At 32.2% G+C, this 21,743-nt stretch overlaps 1 protein-coding gene and 1 long non-coding RNA gene across 10 annotated transcripts in view; one reads left to right on the forward strand and one right to left on the reverse strand.

Annotated features, from left to right (window-relative positions):
- Positions 1–10,629, reverse strand: part of LOC145727912 (uncharacterized) — a 38,474-nt gene extending 27,845 nt beyond the window's left edge. For 7 of the 9 annotated variants that reach the window (XM_081977772.1, XM_081977768.1, XM_081977769.1 and 4 more), the window contains exons 1-2: positions 10,454–10,628; positions 2,385–3,147 (exon numbers count right to left, since the gene is read on the reverse strand). In XM_081977772.1, the coding sequence (XP_081833898.1) occupies positions 2,385–2,855 (471 nt within the window). In that variant the 5' untranslated portion in view covers positions 2,856–3,147; positions 10,454–10,628. Of the gene's footprint in view, positions 1–2,384; positions 3,148–10,453 lie in introns of all 9 variants that reach the window. The other 2 variants (XM_081977773.1, XM_081977770.1) reach the window with 1 other exon arrangement.
- Positions 10,630–15,231: 4,602 nt separating this feature from the next.
- On the forward strand, positions 15,232–16,054 carry LOC145728413 (uncharacterized). Its single transcript, XR_014178087.1, has 3 exons — positions 15,232–15,614; positions 15,693–15,875; positions 15,939–16,054. It is a non-coding gene; the product is annotated as an uncharacterized LOC145728413 (long non-coding RNA).
- Positions 16,055–21,743: the final 5,689 nt, after the last annotated feature.

Consider the following 21,743-nt stretch of genomic DNA (forward strand, 5'->3'; position numbering starts at 1 on the left):
GCTTAAACAACATTTCATATGTCACGTGACTGTTTTTTGACAGGTGTCAACTTTCTTTTACAGTGTTGCAAGTATACAAATGCATTTTCAAACGTCACGTGACTGTATTTTACAAATTCAGCTTTTACAACTGTCTAAATTTGGTTTAGCAAATTTTCAACGACTCAACTACATTTCAAAAGTCACGTGACTGTTTTTTTGACAGGTGTCAACTTTTTTTTATAGTGTTGCAAGTTTACAAATGCATTTTCAACGTCACGTGACTGTATTTTACAAATTCAGCTTTTACAACTGTCTAAATTTGATTTACGACATTTTCAACGATTCAACTACATTTCAAAAGTCACGTGACTGTATTTTGACAGTTGTCAACTTTCTTTTACAGTGTTGCGAGTTTACAAACGCATTTTCAACGTCACGTGACTGTATTTTACAATTTCAGCTTTTACAACTGTCTAAATTTGGTTTAGCAAATTTTCAACGTTTAAACTACATTTCATAAGTTACGTGTCTGTTTTTGACAGGTGTCAACTGCCCTTTACAGTGATTAACAGACAGACAGATTGAAGAATTAAGTAAAAATATTATATAAGTAATTGCTTTCAAATATAAATATTAAATAATTAGTCAATTGACTGAAAAGTTTTACAAAGTTTTAAGAGATTTTCAACGTGACACACAGAACATAATAAACGGTATAATTTACATTCACTCAAAAAACTATCTGAATTACAAATTTTCACTTTTCGAAACTCCAAAAATACTCTACTAACAATCTGAAAACCATTTATTAACTTTCCCATAAAGTATCTTAATCTAGGAAGCCGTTAAAACGTAGTGCAGTAAAACCAATTGCCAGCATTGGTAATCCAGGATCAGTAATCGTACAACCACTAAGGGGCAGTTAAATTAAAGATAGAGATGTTACTGTCTCATGGTAACGTTTAACATTTCCGATAACAGGAAATTGAATAATTTTATTTTGCTCAAATAAATAGGTTGGTGTTTCCAGACCGATTGGTTTAATTTCATTCGCATTAGATTAATTTGTGTTGAAATGAAATGTTGATAGTACAACGAGGAAATTGTAAATGTTGTAGTAAGCAAAATTGTTTTCGCATAGAGCGGACAGTGGTTTTCTAATTAGCACCATGTTTTGTTCGATAATATTTGTGTTAAACAATCACATTTTTACACAATGCTGCACTACCTTGCTTTCTTTAAAATGAGCACACTATCTTAAACTCTCTTTAAAATCCAAGACAAAATGCAGCTAGCCTAGAAATAAGTCAAGAGCACCATCTATCCCAAGATTAAAATTGCTACATGCCAAGGTTGCTTTATCCTTTAATGCCGGCACCAAAAAGCAGTCAGAACACAATATTTTCTTAAAATGAAACGTCGACCAACTCGTATATTACAAAGTGAGACTGCGTGAAAAATAAATAAAGTTTCCCTTTGGAAACTTGTTTTATGATATCATAAACTTACAAACTCTGAATTACCATTATTACTTGTACGTCTGCGTGTTTATGTTTGTTCAAGTTTTGAAGAACAGTTTAGCTACTGATTTGAGTTAATTTTGAATTAAACACAAAGTTTTCTTTACTAGAAGTAACAATTTTGCACTAACGTTAGTTCATTGTTTAAGAGAACAAGAAGTAAATAAGACTCTTCTCATGGATATATATTAAGTTAGTCATCAATAAATTGTTATTATTTTCAAGTTTGACGAAGTTGGCTTCAATAACGCTGAAAGAGCAGTAAACTTTTCAAGAAAAGTTTGTTTAATCAGTTTCAATCCGCAGATATTACTTCTAGTTGAGGTTGATACGTTTAAAAGCGCACGTAATTAAAGTTTGCTGCTACTTCTCTACCCCCTTAACCAGATTTAGTTTCTAGTTCTGGTAGATTAAAGTTTCGTGGTTTCATAGTGAGTGAGTATCACACTAAAAGTGGGAAACTCATAAACAAGTTAGAGGTTGTGAAACATTTTATTTATGACAAGCTGGAAAAATTGTAATTTTCATAAACCAACTATATTACTATGAAATGTCATTTAATTAAAACTCTAAATTAAAATTTTTATTAAAGAAATTCTGGTCGACAAATTTCCGATTACCTACAACCCATTGGATTTTTTTTGTGTAAAAGCCAATTTTCTTATTGGAAAGGCTTTTTGATAAAACATCATTCGTTAAAGGTTTTTCTCCACTGTCAATTCCAATTCAATTAAATTTGTTGTTTTATTCTTTTCTATACTGTAAAAAATTAATTTAATTCTGATTGATAAAATGTAAACTTTATAACATTAGACATACTGGTTTTGGTACAGAGACTGTGAAAGATGAGTAAGAGATGGTAAGTTTAAAGCAACAACTTACCGTATTTCTAAATCCTGGTGGAAATTCAGTCTGTCCGCGTGCCCATAAAACAGGAATTCCTGCATGGGTAGCTGTCAAACTAACAGTAAAAGCCGCTGGCGACGATCCAAGCACCAGAACTGCAATAACTTGTTTTCCCTCAAACATTTCGCATAGATTTTCCAAAAGGAAGCTGTTGAAGCTTCCATTTTCGGGCAGTTCGATCACTAACGGTTCCAAACTGATGTTATAAGAGAATTTCTTAAAGCTGCCGAACAAGTAATTTTGAGTGATGTTTGTTAAGGTTTTGTTGAAAGCTCGACTGAAAGTTTGTCCCGACGACGGGACCGCGATAGCGAAATAAACTTTGCCCCGAATCGGTTTAGGCAAATCTCGTTTGGATCGGGAGTTTTCTTCGAGTGAATTAACTTGAATAAGTAACGTTACGAATATTATAACTATTTTTAACGGAACCTTTCTAAAGCTTAACATCTTAACGGGCACGGGAGGGGAAATGGAAAGGAACCACAATAGCGAATTTTATTGATATCATAGCTTGTACGGATAAGGCCCGTCGTAGTAAGGTGGAAAATTATTGTTCAACGCGATTATAGTATCTAAATCGATAATTAGAATTAATTGTTTAGACATATTTAGACATAAGGTTATTGCTTGAAAATGTTGCAGACTAAGGCCAAAAGTTTGAATTTGACACGGTTAAATTTTGGTTTTCGAAGATTGCATGATATCATGTTCCGACCAAGGCAAGCAGTCCCATTTCCATCTGAAAACAAAATAAATCATTAATAACAAATACGTTAATATTGTACAGTAATTGCATTACAATTTTTGTTCCAATTAAAGCTTTCCCTCTTTATGCCCACAAAATGTTTGCATAATAACCCTCTGAGCTATCCTCCTTACAATTCATTAAATGTATTCACTTTAAAAGTGTTTCAGTTCGTTCAAGGATTATTAAGCACACCGACCAAATTTCCAGTAGAATTTATGTATTATTTAGAACCGTAAAGATCTTCAAACCATTCTGGGTGAGTGCTTAAACATAGCTTCCTTTGCTATTATCATAACCCTTAATGACTACGAATACAGTTTGAAGCAACTTCCTTTTACGCTTAGTTGTTGCTATTACTGATAATAATTAGTCAGTAAACTGAAATGTTTCATTTAAATAAAACATCAAAGGTATTAATTATTTAACTCTGAACAGCAATTAGAAAACCGTTAATCAAAAATTCCAGTCTAGGCAACTAATTAAATTGGCACAAACTGAACAATTTCCACATTGGAAATTTCACTGTCAGGGACAGAAGATATTTCAATTTACGTTGTCTATCATTGATTAATGAGTTCTGTTTGCTAATTCAAGTGTTACTGCTTTCCAATAATCCTTGGAAAATATGTGGACATATGTGTAATTTCTCTCTAACTCTTATTCGATTAGCTGAAATTTTTCCTAGTGCGTGTTTCCTCAAGTTGATTTTAGGAAATCCTATTTTTACGATTGAGCAATTCTTTATCAATATTATTCGAACAGCTAGACTAGAGCTTTCGATGGGATCAGCTCACTTTAAGGTTATTTTTCCAATTTTTGCCCCGATTTAAAATGCAATTTTTGATGTTTGTTCACCGGGAATCGTTTTGTAGCTTTTACAGTTTTATTAAATGTGACTGACTGAAACTTTGACACACAATCTGGTTGTTTTTAGTTGCAGTTGGCAAATTGCTCTATTTATTCACGCAATAGCTTTCAAATATAAATAAAGTTTGAACGATTTTGCGTTCTTTGGTATTAGCTTTAATAAAAGAACATACTTCTCAGGTTAAATTACTAAAACGGTTCAAAAGGCAGCAACTAAGTTCAAGTCCCCCGTTGATAAAAGAACTTATTTATCCAAATAGAATTGGGCTCAGGTCCAAAGGCACGGTAGAGTAATGCTCCCTTGAGCTTTCCTCTCGACGAAAAATTTCTTTTTATGAGGAAGATCACCAGCATTAGATGTAACTTGACCTGGCATCAAAATAAACCCAAGAAAATTGTTATTTTTTTATGAAATCATTAACTTGATAGAAAGATTAATAGATAAAATTACAAAGATAAGCACAAACTTTGACATCCAATATTGTCTCGTCTAACCGGAAGAAGGGGGAAAATGATTTAAAAAACGAGCAGTATCAGTGACCTGAAACCGATTTCTATGTCAACAAGGCGTAGCATCAGTGTCGTCCATGACCCGGTTTGCTGAGATTAATCGTTTTTGAAAGAAAGTCCAAAGTCAATGGATATTAATCCAAGATAAATGTATTTTTGGTATTTTCCTTTGAAAGTTTTTCATCCTACATGGATCGCCGGATAATCAGATGTTTTACACACCTAAAAAGCGATATCCACTTAGTAATGAATTTATTGATTACCCTTTTGTTTAAAATGTTCGGTTTGAATTGGGGGTGAACTTTAACCCCTGTACGTGTTCAGCCTACGTATTAATAGCGTCATACTGTCGATTCATAATTTCAAGGGAAATTGCTCGTGATTAATCGGGCTAGGCCAATTAAGGTCATTTCAGTTTTGCTTTCGATGATGGTTTTGATAAGTTGTTGTTATATCAGAACCAAACAGGATTATTAGAGTGTAAAGATAATTTTTGTCTGCTATTTTGGTCCTTATTTAGTGGCAGGGAATTGAACATTCCTAATATTTGCGGTTGGTCTATCCAATCAGTTAGAAGTGTCTAGTTTGCGCTTCTGTCATATCACATTCGAATGGTCCAAATTGTGCTCGGACAATTTAGCATCAGCAGTTTTTGCATTATCTTACCTAATGAATGACAAAATGAGTTTCTTGGCAAGTTTTTCAATATATTACGGTAGTGCATAGAATAATTTTTTTAGGAAGCTCAATACTTTGCATTGCAATCAAACATTATTTATTTAATTTGTCATAAATAGGTAAACTATTAATAGCACACTGTAGTTCACTCAATTGAATTTTAAACATATGTGACATTGCTATCTTCAATAATTCAAATTTAGTCCATACAGATAAATCGGTTGTCACGGCGTCACGGCTGTTATCGTCAATGGCGAATTAAAATCGATATGTCGTTTTGCATACAAACTAATCTTTGTTAGAAAATTGGACTTTTATTTCCCTAAATATTATCAGTTTTCAGGTGATAGAAAGTCTAAAAAACTTAATTTTCAGGTATTTAAAAAAAGCGAGAGCATTTAGTAGATATTGAAACGACTGGAAATTAATTAAAACAACCTGAATGCCAGTGAAACGTTACGGATGGTTGAAATTAAAACCCAATTAAAGGCAGTATGTTGTTTTACATATAAATTAATTTTACATATTTAACTCGCTTTGAATACGTAAATTATTCACAGAAAAAACTCAATTCAATAAAAATTTGAAGCTGTCAGTTACTAATTTGTGTAGTAGTATTGAAAAAGAAAGAGAGTTCCGAAATATATCAAAAAACACAACTTAATGTTTTGCCAACCAACTGAAAGCAGAACTGGGTTAATTTATATTAGTTTCTAGTTTTTTTTTTATGTTGTTCCTGAGGTAATGTGGCAAATTCAATTGCTTTGTTAAAATTATTTCGCTTTGAGGCCGCCAATTTAGAGCTCCGGAACAGTTTCTGAAACTCACAATTTTGGTCAGTATAGTTTGCTCAAACAATGACCGAAAATGGTAAAATATTCAAAACATCACTCTGAGTTTGCAGTAGTATTATTATAATTTTGGATAGGAAATATAATTAATTTTTTTAGTTATTTTTTTAGATTAACACCGCATGTAATAACTGTTAAAGTGATGGAGGTCGTGAGTTTTGCAATATTTGGCTTTTATTGGTGTAGTTCTTCTCACCACTGTCACACCTTTGATTTCACCAAAACAATAGCATATTTTATGACAACCAAAGTAATTTCAAAAAGAGAGTTCCGAAATATATCAAAAAACACAACTTAATGTTTTGCCAACCAACTGAAAGCAGAACTGGGTTAATTTATATTAGTTTCCAATGTTGTTCCTGAGGTAATGTGGCAAATTCAATTGCTTTGTTAAAATTATTTCGCTTTGAGGCCGGCCAATTTAGAGCTCCGGAACAGTTTCTGAAACTTACAAGGTTGGTCAGTATAGTTTGCTCAAACAATGACCAAAAATGGTAAAATATTCAAAACATCACTCTGAGTTTGCAGTAGTATTATTCTAATTTTGGATAGGAAATATAATTAATTTTTTTAGTTATTTTTTTAGATTAACACCGCATGTAATAACTGTTAAAGCGATGAAGGCCGCGAGTTTTGCAATATTTGGCTTTTATTGGTGTAGTTCTTCTCACCACTGTCACACCTTTGATTTCACCAAAACAATAGCATATTTTATGACAACCAAAGTAATTAATCAATTTATTTTCATGATTTATATTTAAGACAGCAAACTGTTCTGCTTAGTTAGCAGTTTGCTTTTAATCCAGGCATCTTTTGAACAAACTGTAACTGCAAATTGCTAGCAACTTTTCAAAATAAATTAAATTCGGATTATTTTGTAAATTAATTGTTCAGAGAACGGTTGCTGCTGAATTGCTTTTTATTAACGAGATACTACAGTAATGTTCTAAAAGTGCACCAACTGAAAATAGCTTTAACACAAGTTTTAAAACTTAAAATAAAGCATTTTTTATTTAATTTGTGTAGCTACTTGTTAAGTCTCATCTAGTGTTTGGCAAATTTGCTTGTCTCTAAAACAATTACTTTACAAACAACACATTTCAGAGTGCTGTTTTATTTCCTGTATATTCTGGTTAAAGCAAAGTTGCAATTACATAATATGTCATTTAAGATTACGTCAACTACATTTGTAGGTAGGATTACGTTATATCATGGCGTTCCTGCATTCGTATTTACATACTGTTTCAGATAACTGGGTTGTAAAACCTGACAGAAAGTCCTATAAATTATTATAATTGACCTAGAGGATTTGTTGATGTTTGGCTATATTATTAACTAATGTCACACTCAAAACCTTCAAGTTTTTACAGAAAATAAAGTTTCATGTGATACCTCAAAAATCGATACCAGAACACTTTTTATGCCAGAAACTGATATATTTAAAACTTAATTTGCTCTTCGAGTTGAAAATTAAAATTTCCGTGTTATTTGACTCCATGTGGAATGTGATGTAAACGATGTAATTCAAATCCACGATCCAAATGTGGAAATTTCCTCCAATATTACCACAAGCAAGAAGGGAGTGAAGTAATGAAATACCAGCGAATAAAATTATGACTTTAATGTGGTTTGTGCCACGTAGAGTAAGTTTCACCCCTACTAAACTGTGTAAAGTTCATCTGTTACAGTTTTGCATTTTGTTGGTTGTGGCAGACTATAGAACGACAAATTACACAACAGAGAACTCTTTTTAAAACTTGAAGTTGATGAAATAAGTTCTTTGTTTCAGTTTTGCCCTTCCCTAATTAAGTTTAATTACCGAATAATTCCAGTTTAATTTACTTCGAAAAGTTGCTGCCAATTTATGGCTACGGTTGGCTTAAAGCTAACCTTGATTAAAATCCGGACGGTGTTTTAGTAAATGGATTTTCTGTTTTATACGTAAAATGTTCCAAATATTTAATTTAAACTTACTAAACTGTTCAATAAGTAATTCTCAAGTACTGCTTTATTTCAAGCTCCAAATTGCCTTTATAAGAGCACGTTTACTCAAATTTCAAAGTGAAACTAATTTTGTCGTAACTGTTACATACCATATAAGTTCGTTATGTATGTGGTATGCTTCATAGGTTAACAAGATCATAGAGTAATAACTAATAATTAAATTAGGATAATGGAATGTTGAGCAAAATTGTACTAAATTCAACGTAAGGGAGATGAAGGAAATAAATTACAAACGTTACGTGGGTAAATACCTAACTTACATTTGGGTATGCGTCTAATATATCAAGTGAAGAGGAAATAAAGCGAGACGTGATCGTACGGTATGCCGGAATAAATTTCAGTGCTTAACAAGGTTTAGTGCAACAAAATTCAACATCAAAAATTTACATAATAACTAAAAATCTGTAAAAAGTAAAATACAAAACCGAAATGAAGAAATCCACTTTAAACTTTTTTAGTTTTGCTGACAATGAAACTTTTTCGAACTCAATAAGATATCCTTTTAAGAATACGACTTCCTGTTTTCCGGAATCTTTTAATTAAATAACAGGCCACCCGGAAATCATTTACTTCAAATTTTGTTTTGTTTACTTAGAATACGTTTTTTAATCGCAGGATCTTGTTAATTAAAGAAGCGTTTTTTAATTTCCATTATAATCTCAAAAACTTGTTTGGGTATAGAACCAATTTAAAAGAAAGGAGTTAAAAAGATGAGTTTAATTAAAATCAGACTTGATTAAGTCAAAATTTGGATTGACTTTCTATTTAATAACAAACTACTTAAAGGTTACTTGAAGTTTTTATTTAGAATGTTGAATTGTATATTACAAGTTGTAACCTAAGACCAATTTGTAGTAACGTCATAGAAAATTCTGTTCAGGGATTTATATTTGTGTTCAAAGTCAAAGTGGACACCTGAAGTATTTTTTATTCAAAACGCGATGTAAGGCGCATAATGTTTCCTTTGTTTTGAATTCAAATCAGTCCTATTGGAAAACGTTTTCTTTGTTGTAAAAGCATAGGAAATCAGGAAAAGTGTTTCTTAGAAAAATTTCAGTTATAATAGCTTCACTAGAAGTTAATTGGGCAAAATTGTATCAAACGCAAATTACTATAGGAACATGAATTGAAAACAAGTGAATAATTAAGAGGAAGTTGATTTGTAAGTAAACACAAATCAATGAAACAGCAATTAACAATTGTAAAAGAAGAAATGAATGAATTAAGCTTTAACTCCTTTACCTCTTTACGTATCAAAAACACTTTTGAAACATTAATGAAGAAAACAAAAAGTATAATAAGCATTATAAATTAACGTATTTTTGTTAAACTCACTTGCGAGATGTATGTTTGAAATTATTGTTTTGCTGAAACACAAATCCTGGATCTTCTTGCATAAAACAACATAAAGTTTAGTTATGTGTACCTCATGTACCGTTAATGCACGGTTTCGTTTACTACCTATTTGTAATGGACCATGTGTCGTGTTCCAGAACAAACAACCTCGTAAAACTGCGCTATACAGTTTTAATGTATTGCACTTGGGCTCCTTACCAGCAACATTCCATCAAAATTAAATAATTTAAACCCAGATTTACGACTGAATAATTTTTCTTATCTTAGCATTGGTGCAAATATTACTATTTGCCTGGTTAATTCCAATGGTTTCTAGTCTTTAGTATAATTTTACCTCAACTACAAACTTTGAGATTAGGAATTTCAGCAATTAGCCATGGGGCAAAATTTTGTGGGTTTGCGTAATTTCGAAATAATTTCTAGTTCACTGTCTAAAGTAATAATTATTTTAATCATCAAATATAGTTAGTAATAGTAAGGAAAATAAATGTTTAACATTAATCACACTAGTGGTGGCTAACAATTAATTCAATAGGAAGCCAAAATAACCGTAACAATCTTGCAATAATTAACCATTATGCAAACTCATTACGAATGCGGTTTATTCATATCTAGAGCGAAAACACTGCAAAATTAATCATTATGACAATATGCGGAAGCGTGTAAAGGGATTCAGGATCGAAATTTTAGAAAATACATTGAGTGGCAGTGTTTTGTTTTTGTTGGCTAAATATATTTAAAGCCTCTTAATTGAGAAGACAAGTGCTACTAAAAAGAAGTGTGTTTATTTAGGGCAGTAGCTAGGCAAAGGGGTGTGTTTGAGTTGTAGTCAAAGGTCACTTAATTTTGTTTCAGTTTAACCTCCCTTGTGACGTTTGGTATATTCCATGCCTTCTAGTTATAACTGAATTAAAAAAAAAAACTAAGTGACAATTTAGATAGTTAAAAAATTGTAGTGATCTTAAATCTGTTTTTAATTTTTGATTACATAATCTTTGGTACTTAAAACTATACTAAGTGAAACTACTTACCTTTTCAAAATAATTTCAATATCCAAAACGTTAGAAGTAGTGTTCAAACACTGAAAAAATTTTAAATTAGACCGCGCGAATTTCGATGGAAGTTCCCGTTAGAAGTTTTCCGAAAATCGAAGTGTTTGCGTCACGAAATTTCATGCACGCTCCCAACTTATTTCCCGCGGTATAGAGTTCGGGCTCCAGCGGTGGCTGAGGCGAAAATAACTGCGCATTCTCCTCGCCCGAATCGATGGGACCCATCCCATCTATAAAGACATAATTTCTTTTGTGTTTTTATCGAAAAAATGCCAATTCCGATCTGTTTCTCAATAGATACGACGGTTCTTGATCGTTCTTTTTCTTATCTATGAATCGTTTACATCATAAAACTTTCTCTCAACTAGAAAGAAAGTCAATTAGACCAATTAAAATGCCTAATCATAAATCTGTCAGATTAACAAGTCTTTTAACAATGAAAACCAAACAAAACATTTAACAAAATTATCATAAAAAAACATTCAATAAAGTGTAGCTTTATGTAATTACACCGCAAATCCAAAAATAAGGAACGTAATCCCATTTTCTCGACCATCGCTAAGAAGGGTTTATGAACACTTTAAATTACGTTGACATTTGATTGTGACAGATCAGGTCTAAAATCTTACAGTCAAAACCACAGTTAACCTAAATTAGACATTAAATAAGATGAGACCTAAAATACAGATATATTTGGAAATATTAATTATTGACTTCGTTTATATCGTGTAATCTTAATCCGATTACTGAAGCGGATAGAACAATCATAAGTTGAATTCCGTTTTATTCGTATTTAGCTTTGATTGGATTGGTCAATCGATATAGAACAAGCCGATGAAACCAGTGCAATCCAACCACAAATTTTTTTGCAAAACAGATCTTTTAAACACAAACAGACAAAAAAGGAATATTAAAGAACAAAACGTTGAACAGAAATTTTAAACTTAAACCAAATGACTTTTGTCTGGTGATTCACTTGTCTTTATTAACCTCAGTTGTCAAATGCCAGATTATTCAATCTTTCATATCTCATTTAAAAAGTAGCATTTTAATCGGATTCAGTGTTTCAATCCTGTTAATATTTAGGATCGACTAGTCAATCCAAATCGTTAATCTCCCTTGTTTATATCTAGGACTTTATGGCGGTTTATTTGATCGGATTAAATAAGCGGATTCAATTTGCTCGATATAAACGTAGTCACTAATCCTGAAATATGACTTAACTGATAGCAAATTCTTCAGAACAATTCTGCAGGTTAAAAATTATTTGTTGTGCTTTGACCGCCTCTTGCGTAATAATCTTTGTTCCAGGAGGGTTTCAATGCACAGCAAAGGGCATATTTATACCAAAGGATCTTAAATTAGATGAAAGAAGTACAAAAAATGCATTTTATTAAAAGCGGCCTGGAACGCCATTCTGTCTGTAATTTTTTGAAACTACGTGAAATTTTCTCTAAAATGAGGTGCAAGTGGCGGCATGGAACTGTCAAAAAATACAACTTTTTTGTCAAGTTACAGGTGACGTCTCGGTGTCATTTTATGTTAAAATTTTCCGGAAAGGACGCTGGTGCAGTCGGTTTTTTGATATCTCAAAAACTAACAGAGTTAGACCTAAAATTAAACATTTTAACCATTTCTTTGCCAGGAACTCGGCCGAGTTAAGAGATACATGAAATCTGACTAAAAAATATTTACAATATAATATGTGATTTATGGTATAGTAAGGAAATTTGACGCCCTCTAGCGGCTAAACGGTGTTATCAGTCAACTCATGGGGGGATATTTTTGGAAAGCTTGAAATCTGTTCTATCTTTTGTTTTCTATGACACTCTGACGTAACTTGTCAAGTAAGGGAGTAATGTAGGGTCAAAGCAACGTGTCAAAAAAGATGCTATTTTTACAAAAAGTGCAATTTTGTCAATTTTTTTATTTTGCTCCAGGAGGGTCCAATCCACAAAATGGGGGGTGGTATCAGGGGTCTTTTTTTACAACTTTTTGAAATTCAATATCTCGGTAACATGGAGAGCTAGAGAGACCAGTTTTGGCTCATTTTGTAGTATTTTTTATCCTCTTTCTAATGACAGTTCACATAAAAAGGTTACAATCATTCAAAAATTGAAAAAATGTCATTTTTGCAAAGTGCATAAGTGCAATTTTGTATATTATATAATTACAGCAACAACAACAAATATTATGGTTCAAATTAAAGCTTTTAAGTAAAATTCAATGTTTTTGGGTCAACTGGCATGCTGACAAACCTAAGAAAGCAAAACACTGTAAAAATGTACCTTAAAATAGCGCTTATATTTTATGTATCTGAATCTAACATTTTCCAAAAATATTATTGTATTTACTAGTAAACATAAGTAATGTGGTCAAGTATAAGTTTTACTACTAGACTTTTGAAGTTACTAGACAGAGAAACTACTGGAGTTTGACTTGAAATTAAGTTAGCTTTTACGAAATTCTAAGTTTTTACATAAAAATCTTACTGTAACCGATAAGGTCCATTTACATAGTAGCTCAATTACTCAGAATCAATACAAACCTACATTTGATAACAAGTTGTTTACGAACTAAGGGTGATGTAGGAAAATAACTGCCTGAATAACAAATATCCTCCTTTAACATGTCAATTATAGAGAGGTTTTCCAAATGAGAATTTCCAGAAAACGAGAGAGCAATCTATTTTCCTTATTATCCGTGCCATTGAATGTGAGAGGTTAGCTCTTGGCATGAATAAATCGGTTTCCGTTATAAACTTGCGATTCATTTTATTGTTTCTCAGCTTGCACCAAAATCTTACCCACAAAACCTAAACTCCAAACCGTCCTAAACTTTTGTAAATAAATCGCCACAGTAACAAAACGATGAAGAAGGTATCTAACCGCAATATAAAATCATCCAGGCGAAAACAACCTATGAAAAGGCATCTTTCAGCTGACATTCAACCGTTTCTGTATTATTTATGATCAAATAGCAGATGTCCCGATGAAAATGCAACGCGTGACAATATTTCATCGCGTGTGCGACCATTGATTTATCCTATTTTTTTATTGTTTCTATAAACACAAAGCTTTACACTTCTATTATTGGGTAACTAAGATGAAAAAATTCTTTTCACGGTAAATATTGAATATTCAGCTTTGATTCAATATTGCATCCATTGCAATAGTTTCTGCATAGGATTTATTCAATAAAAATCTTGTTTAAAGGGAAACACTTTCATAAGCTAAAATGTTAATATAGCGCACAATAAAGAGCTTCATATATTATGTTTGAGATGGGTTCAACTAGCTATAAATTTGCTCTAGTCACAATGAACCTTTTATGCTTATATTTGAGCAAGTTGAATGAAGAGATCGCTGGGTGGACCCGCAATTCGCTGTGCTTTTCGTTTCAGTTCTACCAGTTAACTTTTATATACCTGAAACATTTTGACCGATTCTGGGTTTCATTTATTTAAGTTTAAACTTTGTTGATCACACAAAATTAACCCAGCCAGTTTATCTATAAATACAATTCGGGTCAAAAAACGCATCTTTTTGTCCTATTTAGGTTATGCCGAACGAGATTTACAGTTTTGCCACGTCTGTCCCTTTCGTACACTCCAAAAACTGAAAACAATCAAAATAAAGGAAACAAAACAAAACAACGCTAGGATATTCCGCTCGGATAACGTCTGATTCTTGGGCAGACTTTCGGCTTTTATTCCTTCTGACATCCTTTATGTCTTTTTTGGTATCATCCGTGCTTATTATCTCTATATCCGTAAGTGAAACCAAAAAATTGGAACGATCAAGAGAAATACAGCAAATGTGTTTGGACAGGGTTATATTAGTTAGAAACTTGGAAAAAGTTCAGTTTAGGATAGTAAAACTTTACTAAAGACAACACAGTGTAAACTTAATTTACGAGTTAGAGATGTAACAACTTCCAATATAGGATCGTGTTGGAGACAGTCAAATTAATGAGATTCTACATTCCTTCCTAAACACCTGGGTCGAATGAATGAATTCCATAAGAGACTGAAATGGGCACTATAATTTTTGCCATAAAAGTCAAGTAGTTTTCGACTGATCCTTTTCTGTCGGCACCATAAGTAAAGCAAATTACTTGTAGCTGACCGAGTCCATTGGCAATTGACGATCGGCGTTCGGTCCTTTTGGTGCGGTGGCTCTAAAGTACCGCATCGGGGTTAGGGCATTGTGTGCTCGTCAACAGAACTTCACAGTGTGCAAAAAGACACAATGTCACTTTCACACCGTTTTCTGTAGCATTGTTTGTGTGTTTGGCTAGATTAAAGCGTAACGCCGGTGTCGGTCTCTCTGTACTCTTATGTGCTCCAAATCGTCAATGACTTGATGTTTTAAATGGACAATTTTTCATTCGGTACTGTTTAGCCCATTGTTGATGACAAGTTGAGAATGTTAAGCTGTTGCCTTTTGCTTACCGAAGGCGGATTACGTTTGAAGTGTTGTCATCTCTATTACCAACTGAATTTTGTCACAAAAATTAGTAGAACAAAAAAACAAAACAGTACTTTGATTTACTCTACCGGCTTTGCAAACTATCATATTAAGCAAAATTATATAAAAATAGAAACTATGACCCTGATGAATATAAACACTAGAATATAATGTGTTTACTATGATGTAGGTGTAAGCTTGATAGCATTTAAAAGCAAAGCTACTTTTTACAGTTTATGTATGGTCCATTTATTTTCCCGTAGGACAAATCGGCCGCCATTGTTGACAAAAAGTAAACAAAGAGACATTTTTTATTTTTGATGTAAATTTTACAATATTTTAAGGAGTATTTTGATTTAACTTGTTTTTAACTGCGATACTACGTGTGAGACTAGATAATGTGTGTGTGTTTCTGTAGTCAGTTTTGGAAATGCCACCTTCTTAATACACTTTACAACTATTAAGGGGCCCAGTGAAACATTCTGAAGGAACTAAAGTTTGTGGAACAGAAAAGGATGCCTTTTCTAATAGAAAACACTGTCACAATGAAACAGCCCATATATTTACTTACTCCCAAGAAGAGTTTTTACAAGAACCAAGTTTATTCAAGCCAGTGGTTCTCGAAGAAACATGGATATAGAGTAAAGGTGTATTTAGCAGAAGCTAACAAGGTGATTTACCTAATACTATAAAAAGGACTCTGGTAGAGGTTTTAATGAGCTGCTAATACTAAATAGCTTATGTTTCAGGTACCTTTATTTGCCTAATTTGGAGTTTGCTTATCATGCTTTGAAAGGGTACAAATTTAAAAAGTCCCATTATCAATTGCTCTAAAAGACTCTAAACAAAAGGTGTTTGAAGCTATGGTTATAATGGTGTTGTCAAAATCCATATGCAGAGTGTTGAAAAAACAAATTTCTAATAAGTTTCAGGTAATATTAGAAAGATACAAGTTACTTAATACATAAATTTGATCAAATGCCATTATTTTGCAGAATTAGCCCTTATAAATTTTGCCGTATCTTCTCTGACTATAGGGCTAGAAACAGATGATGCTACTGTTAAATAATTTTCCATCAGATAGTAGGTTAAATTACTATTTTAATTGTATTATTTACACATTATGAAATATACAAATAAAATCTTAAAAAAGTACACTCAAGTTTCTTTTTTATCTAAGAAGTCTAGTTTTCTACATAAACAATCATAAAATTAGATAATTTCTTTAACTGAGGTACCTACCTGCTCTTACAATAAATTGAACTGAAATTGAAAAAACACGTTAAATAAATCACACAACAAAACCAAATTGAATGCTGGGTAAATTTACAAAAGGAAATAAATAAGCAATCTATATCACAAAACCAAGAGAAGTTCTTAAAACACCAACAATTCTGTTATAAGTTAAAACACTGCTTTAGGATTTAATAGTCCCCAGGATACACACATTGCCTTTCCTTTCTTACAAATTTTATGGAATAATTCTTGAAACGTTGGTATTGGGCTGTTAATGACTCGTTTGAATGCACTTATCTGTGATGTTCTTTCCAGATAATTTAAAATGAATGTGGTTGTTGCTCTCAAGCCAAAGTTTGATTGGAACTTTCCGCCTTTGTGTACCACCAAATGTTGCAAGTTTTCCAGTTTGGTGAAGAAAAATCTTAAATTCTACGAAGGTCTCGCAATAACAACACTAATTAATAAACTTAAACTACCCTAAATTAAGTTTTTATTTCTTCTGTTTGTAGTTTTTGATGTTTTTCAACTTTTTAAAATTCTAAATCATAATAAATTAATATCTTAATTTATACTAAATCATACAGGGGGCTGTTTTTTTAATGGAATTCTTTGTATTTTATCATTGAAAATAAAAGGTCGTTTACACTGTATTAAAATTATATTATTTCATGTTTCTATACCAAAATATTACAGATTTAAAAATAAACACAAACTTGTGAAATGTTGCTGCTTTTGCAGCAAAAATATAAAATTGAAGCTTTAATGAAAATTCAAGTACAAAACTTAAATCTTAAATGAAGCAATTCAGAATTTATATATACACGGTGTTCCATTTAAAATAACAAGGTTGTATCATCCAGTTTAATGTTTGTTATGCTTGTCAGATTCTTTAGACAGCTTCAGCTGTTTCTATCACATTGCGATTCTTCGTGGACCATTTTATATCAATAAAATCGCTTTTCTGAATCATCCATGACAACCATACATCTATCCGTCTTTAAGGGGGTCGTTTAAACCAGTTGGACCGTATTCTTAAAGAAATACAAAAACATATCTCCGCCACGCTTACGCTCCTTTGGCCTCAAGCATAAGCTTTTGTTGTGCTGTCAGATTACATGATCGATTTCGGGGTTTTTAAATTATTTCAGTCAAAATTTCGAACTTGGAAAAACAATCTTTTTTACTGGGTAAGACTAAAGTTGCGCTTAGTCACGGTAAACAATTAAATCTGACACTCTTGGTTAAATTATTTGCGCAACCCCATGCTGTGCCCCTTTCTCTCACCCATAAACCCGTCGCCTCGTAGGCAGTTTATGCAAAAGAGGGCTGATAGTTTGCAATCCCCCTTTATCTAATTAAGTTCCCTCCCTTCGACGCCCATTGTGCACCCCCCAAGGATCACATGGGGTCACCCTTCACTCCGCCCTAGAAACAACCATGTGTCATCCTATAGGGTATTCGGTTCACCGACATAAAGTTGTGGTTATGTTTTATTTCACAATACAGGACCGAACTTTACAGAGTTTTTGTTTTTTTAATGGTTATACAGAGTTACAGTCAAAATAGCCAAAGAACAATAATCATTAACTTCTTAATGTTTTATTATGTAGAGACGGAAAATTTACAGAAAAACATTTTTGGAGAAAATGCCTGACTATTTCGAAATTATACAATGCCAAGTAAATATGTTTCTTGGAGCAGTCTTTACAGCTTTATGGAGCCAAATTGAATAATTCTGACGTTTAGAAACAATTTATAATTTTCTTATGTCACGTGACAGCTGTCATAACTATAAAAACCCGTTCACCAGTGATTTGAAATTATAACATTAGAATTAGTTGCTAATTTGAGAAATTACGCTGGAAGTTGCGTTTAAAGCTCTATGGAGCCAAACTTTGACAGTTAGGATGTTAAGAATCAGAGAAATACTTTGCTGGTGTCACGTGACAGTTGTCATAACTGTCAAAACTTACTCACCAGTGACCTGAAAGTATAAAATATCAAATAGATGTGTTGCTTTGAGGAATTGCATTTTAAGTTGTGTTTACAGGTCTATTGAGTCAAATTTGTCTTTTCTGGCATTAGGAAACATTTTTTGGAAATTTTGGCAGCCATCAGGTGACATAAAAAAACATATCAAAGTGTCTGTTAATGTCACAACTGTTATCAAATTTAGCTCTATGGAGCTATAAATACAACTTGGAATGCGATTTAACAAATAAATACAACTAATCTGCATATTCCAGTTGTACGTTAGCGCTGAATAAGTTTTTGACAGATGACAGCTGTCAGAGGTAATATAAGATACGTGTCACAGTCTCACAAATGTCAAATTTGTGGCTTTATTGAAGAGTAAGTACAAGGAACAGCTCTTTTGCATTTGATAGTTTCGTTTCAATGCTGAATGAGTTTTAATAGTTATAATAAGTGTCACCTGACAATAAGTCACGTGACAGTTGTCATAACTGTCAAAACTTACTCACCAGGGACCTGAAAGTATAAAATGTCAAATAGACGTGTTGCTTTGAGGAATTGCAATGTAAGATGTGTTTACAGGTCTATTGAACCAAATTTGTCTCTTCTGACGATAGGAAACATTTTTTGGAAATTTTGGCAGCCATCAGGTGACGTTAAAAAACATATCAAAGTATCTGTTAATGTCACAACTGTTAAATTTAGCTCCATGGAGCTATAAATACAACTTGGAATGCGATTTATCAGATAAATACAACTAAACTGCATATTCCAGTTGTATGTTAGCGCTGAATGAGTTTTGACAGGTGACAGCTGTCAGAGGTAATGTGAAAAACGTGTCACAGTATCAAAAATGTCAAATTTGTGGCTTTAATAAAGAGTAAGTACAAGGTACAGCTCTTTTGCATTTGATAGTTTCTTTTCAATGCTGAATGAGTTTTAATAGTTATAATAAGTGTCACCTGACTATAAGCAACGCTGTAAAGTGTCAAAGCTGTCAAATTTAATGTCTTAAACTGTCATTTAACGGCACAACTGTCAAATTTAACTTTACAGAGTTACACTAACAATTTGCGGTGTGATTCATCAGAAAGACGCAACTATTTATCATTTTACAGTTCACGGCACTGTTTAATGAGTTTTGATAGCTGTCAGGTGACTATAAGCCTGTCATTAAATGTCATAGCTAGTTGAATTCATCACTGTGTTCCACGTTTTTTTACCCACACGAATTAAAAGCTTCTTGAGCTTTTTGACGTTGTCAAAATGACTGAGCCAAGACTGTTTGAGAGTTTGAAAAACTGATCTTTTTTTGGTTTGTGAAAGGTTGGAGTGAGTTTAAAACACTAACATCACTCTTCCAAAATACCAAGCGTTTATTCACAATTGAAAAATAAAAAGAAGCGTAACAAAATATTTTTGGAAAATTACTGAGAATTTAACGGAGAACTACTAATATCTATATTAAATATTAAATAACTCAAAAAATATGAACCAAATAGAAAAATCCGTTTTTAGTTTAGGAAAATTGACTGACATTGAATAATTTAACTAAGATAGCATTAATTTGTGATTAATCAGTATCTTTCATAAAAACACAATTATTGTAGTTTTAGTTCTGCAGTAACTTCAATTTATTCCTACAAATTCATAATCTAATAAACTATGATTAATGCTCTGAGTGGGGTTCTGTGTTCTATCTTCGTATATCGCACTTATCCTAAACGGATTCAAAAATTAGTATGGAGACGGTTCGATTTCATAGTAGCGGAAGTAATGGAAATTTATTGTCTTTCGGTGGGAAGCCATTTTTGTGTATCGTTTGTGGGTTTGTAAGGGGAAATCTAGCCCTTCGGTGAGGGGTGAATAAATCCGTATGCCTTTTATACCTCTACGTACAATTTTAACAACTAACAGTCTGGTACAATTGCAAATCTCATTTTTAAATGTATCGTTCTAGTTTCCGTACTTTCTCTAAAATATTAGAGCAGAAACCCCGTTAGTTTTAATTTATTACGTTCCGGAACAGTCTTTTATGATAATGGCTTAATCGTGTTAAACTTACTTCGTACCTTCCCAACTTCTGTTTTAAAATACTATTGTGTGTATGTAATAATCATTTACAAATTAGGTCCCAATCGAACACAAACATATAGAAAGGATTAGGCTTGACACATCATGATTGATGCGAGGCAAAAGAGTTGTCGATAAATTGATTTGGAGTAGTGCAGAAAAGATTTTCAAATCCGGCGTGATCCATCATGCGGATTTCAAAATATTGAGCACGAAACTAATGAGCCATTCTTCTGATGTGTTTTTTTCAAATCCAAATCAACTTAGGTGTTTCTAAGTTAAATTAATTGATCCTGTTATCTTGCATCTTTGAGAATCCACCACAAGTTCTTAAAAAACTTGAAGTGAATCCATTTTGTTTCAAGTTTCATTACACTCAGCTTCTTATCGATTAGAGCCACTTTAATATAGGTTACTCTCTAAATTTTGCCACTCTTTGTTGGCTATTACTTTAATCATTACCGACTTGGTAAAACCTCAATTTATCTAATTCCTGAGTTGGTTTTTTTCTTCTCTGTAAGCCCTAATGCTTTTTTACAATAAAAGAAACATATTTTACATCATATTTCTGCATTACAAGCTCAAATATTATAATGTACAACAAAGGTTGATTGTGATGGTATTTTAAGGCGTATTTCACAATTTTCTCCATTAGAAGATTTGTACAAAAATATACAAAATGAGAGTTAATTAATCCTAAAAATAACAAAAACCGAAACGAACTACTAACTAAGAGACGTTATTCATTAGTTAGGTAATTTTGTCACAAAACTCATTAGATTCTACACTTTTGTTTTTTTTAAATTGTAAAAGAGCGAAAATTTTAGAAACAGTTAATTTTCAAATAAAGAAAGAAAAAATAACAAATTGTTAGTTAAATGTATTATCTTTGAAAACTAAAATTATAGTGAATACCATTGATTCAAAGAATGTCTATCTTTTAAAACCAAAACTTGACATTTAGAGTAAAAGAAAGGCAAAATACAAGAAAAGTCGTGATTATCAAACTATCCCTCAATCCTAGAAACAAAAATACAATAGAGCTACTTTGCAATTTAATAGAGGATAGAGATAACTAAAGATTTAATCAAAACAAGAATATAAGATTTAGCCCTAAAAGGAACATTTAATGTTTTCAATGTATGTTGCAAATTCTGGTAAAGTACTGCTTTCAAAAGCTCAATTTGCTTATAAGGTATTGTAAAAACTGTCTGTGCTCTAATTGTCTCCAATGCTAAATTACAATTAGCCTTCAAAGTCCCATTTTATTATCATATAAAACTAATACCATAATTTTCCCGAAACATAGACAAAGTAATGTATGTAAATTTTTGACTCTAGCAAAGAAAAATGCAAATAGTGTTCTGTTTTCAGACAATTCATTTTCAAAGAAATAAGTTTATTGTTTGGTTTGCTTTTCCGAAAATATGATTTTTAAATGGCATGTTAAATAATGCTTTAAATTTGTTTTTTTCAAATGATTTAGAAATATGAAATAACAACAAATCATCTGC

The sequence above is a fragment of the Ips typographus genome, linkage group LG4, assembly GCF_016097725.1.
Source record: "Ips typographus isolate SLU linkage group LG4, UJ_Ityp_2.0, whole genome shotgun sequence".
Classification (NCBI taxonomy): domain Eukaryota; kingdom Metazoa; phylum Arthropoda; class Insecta; order Coleoptera; family Curculionidae; genus Ips; species Ips typographus.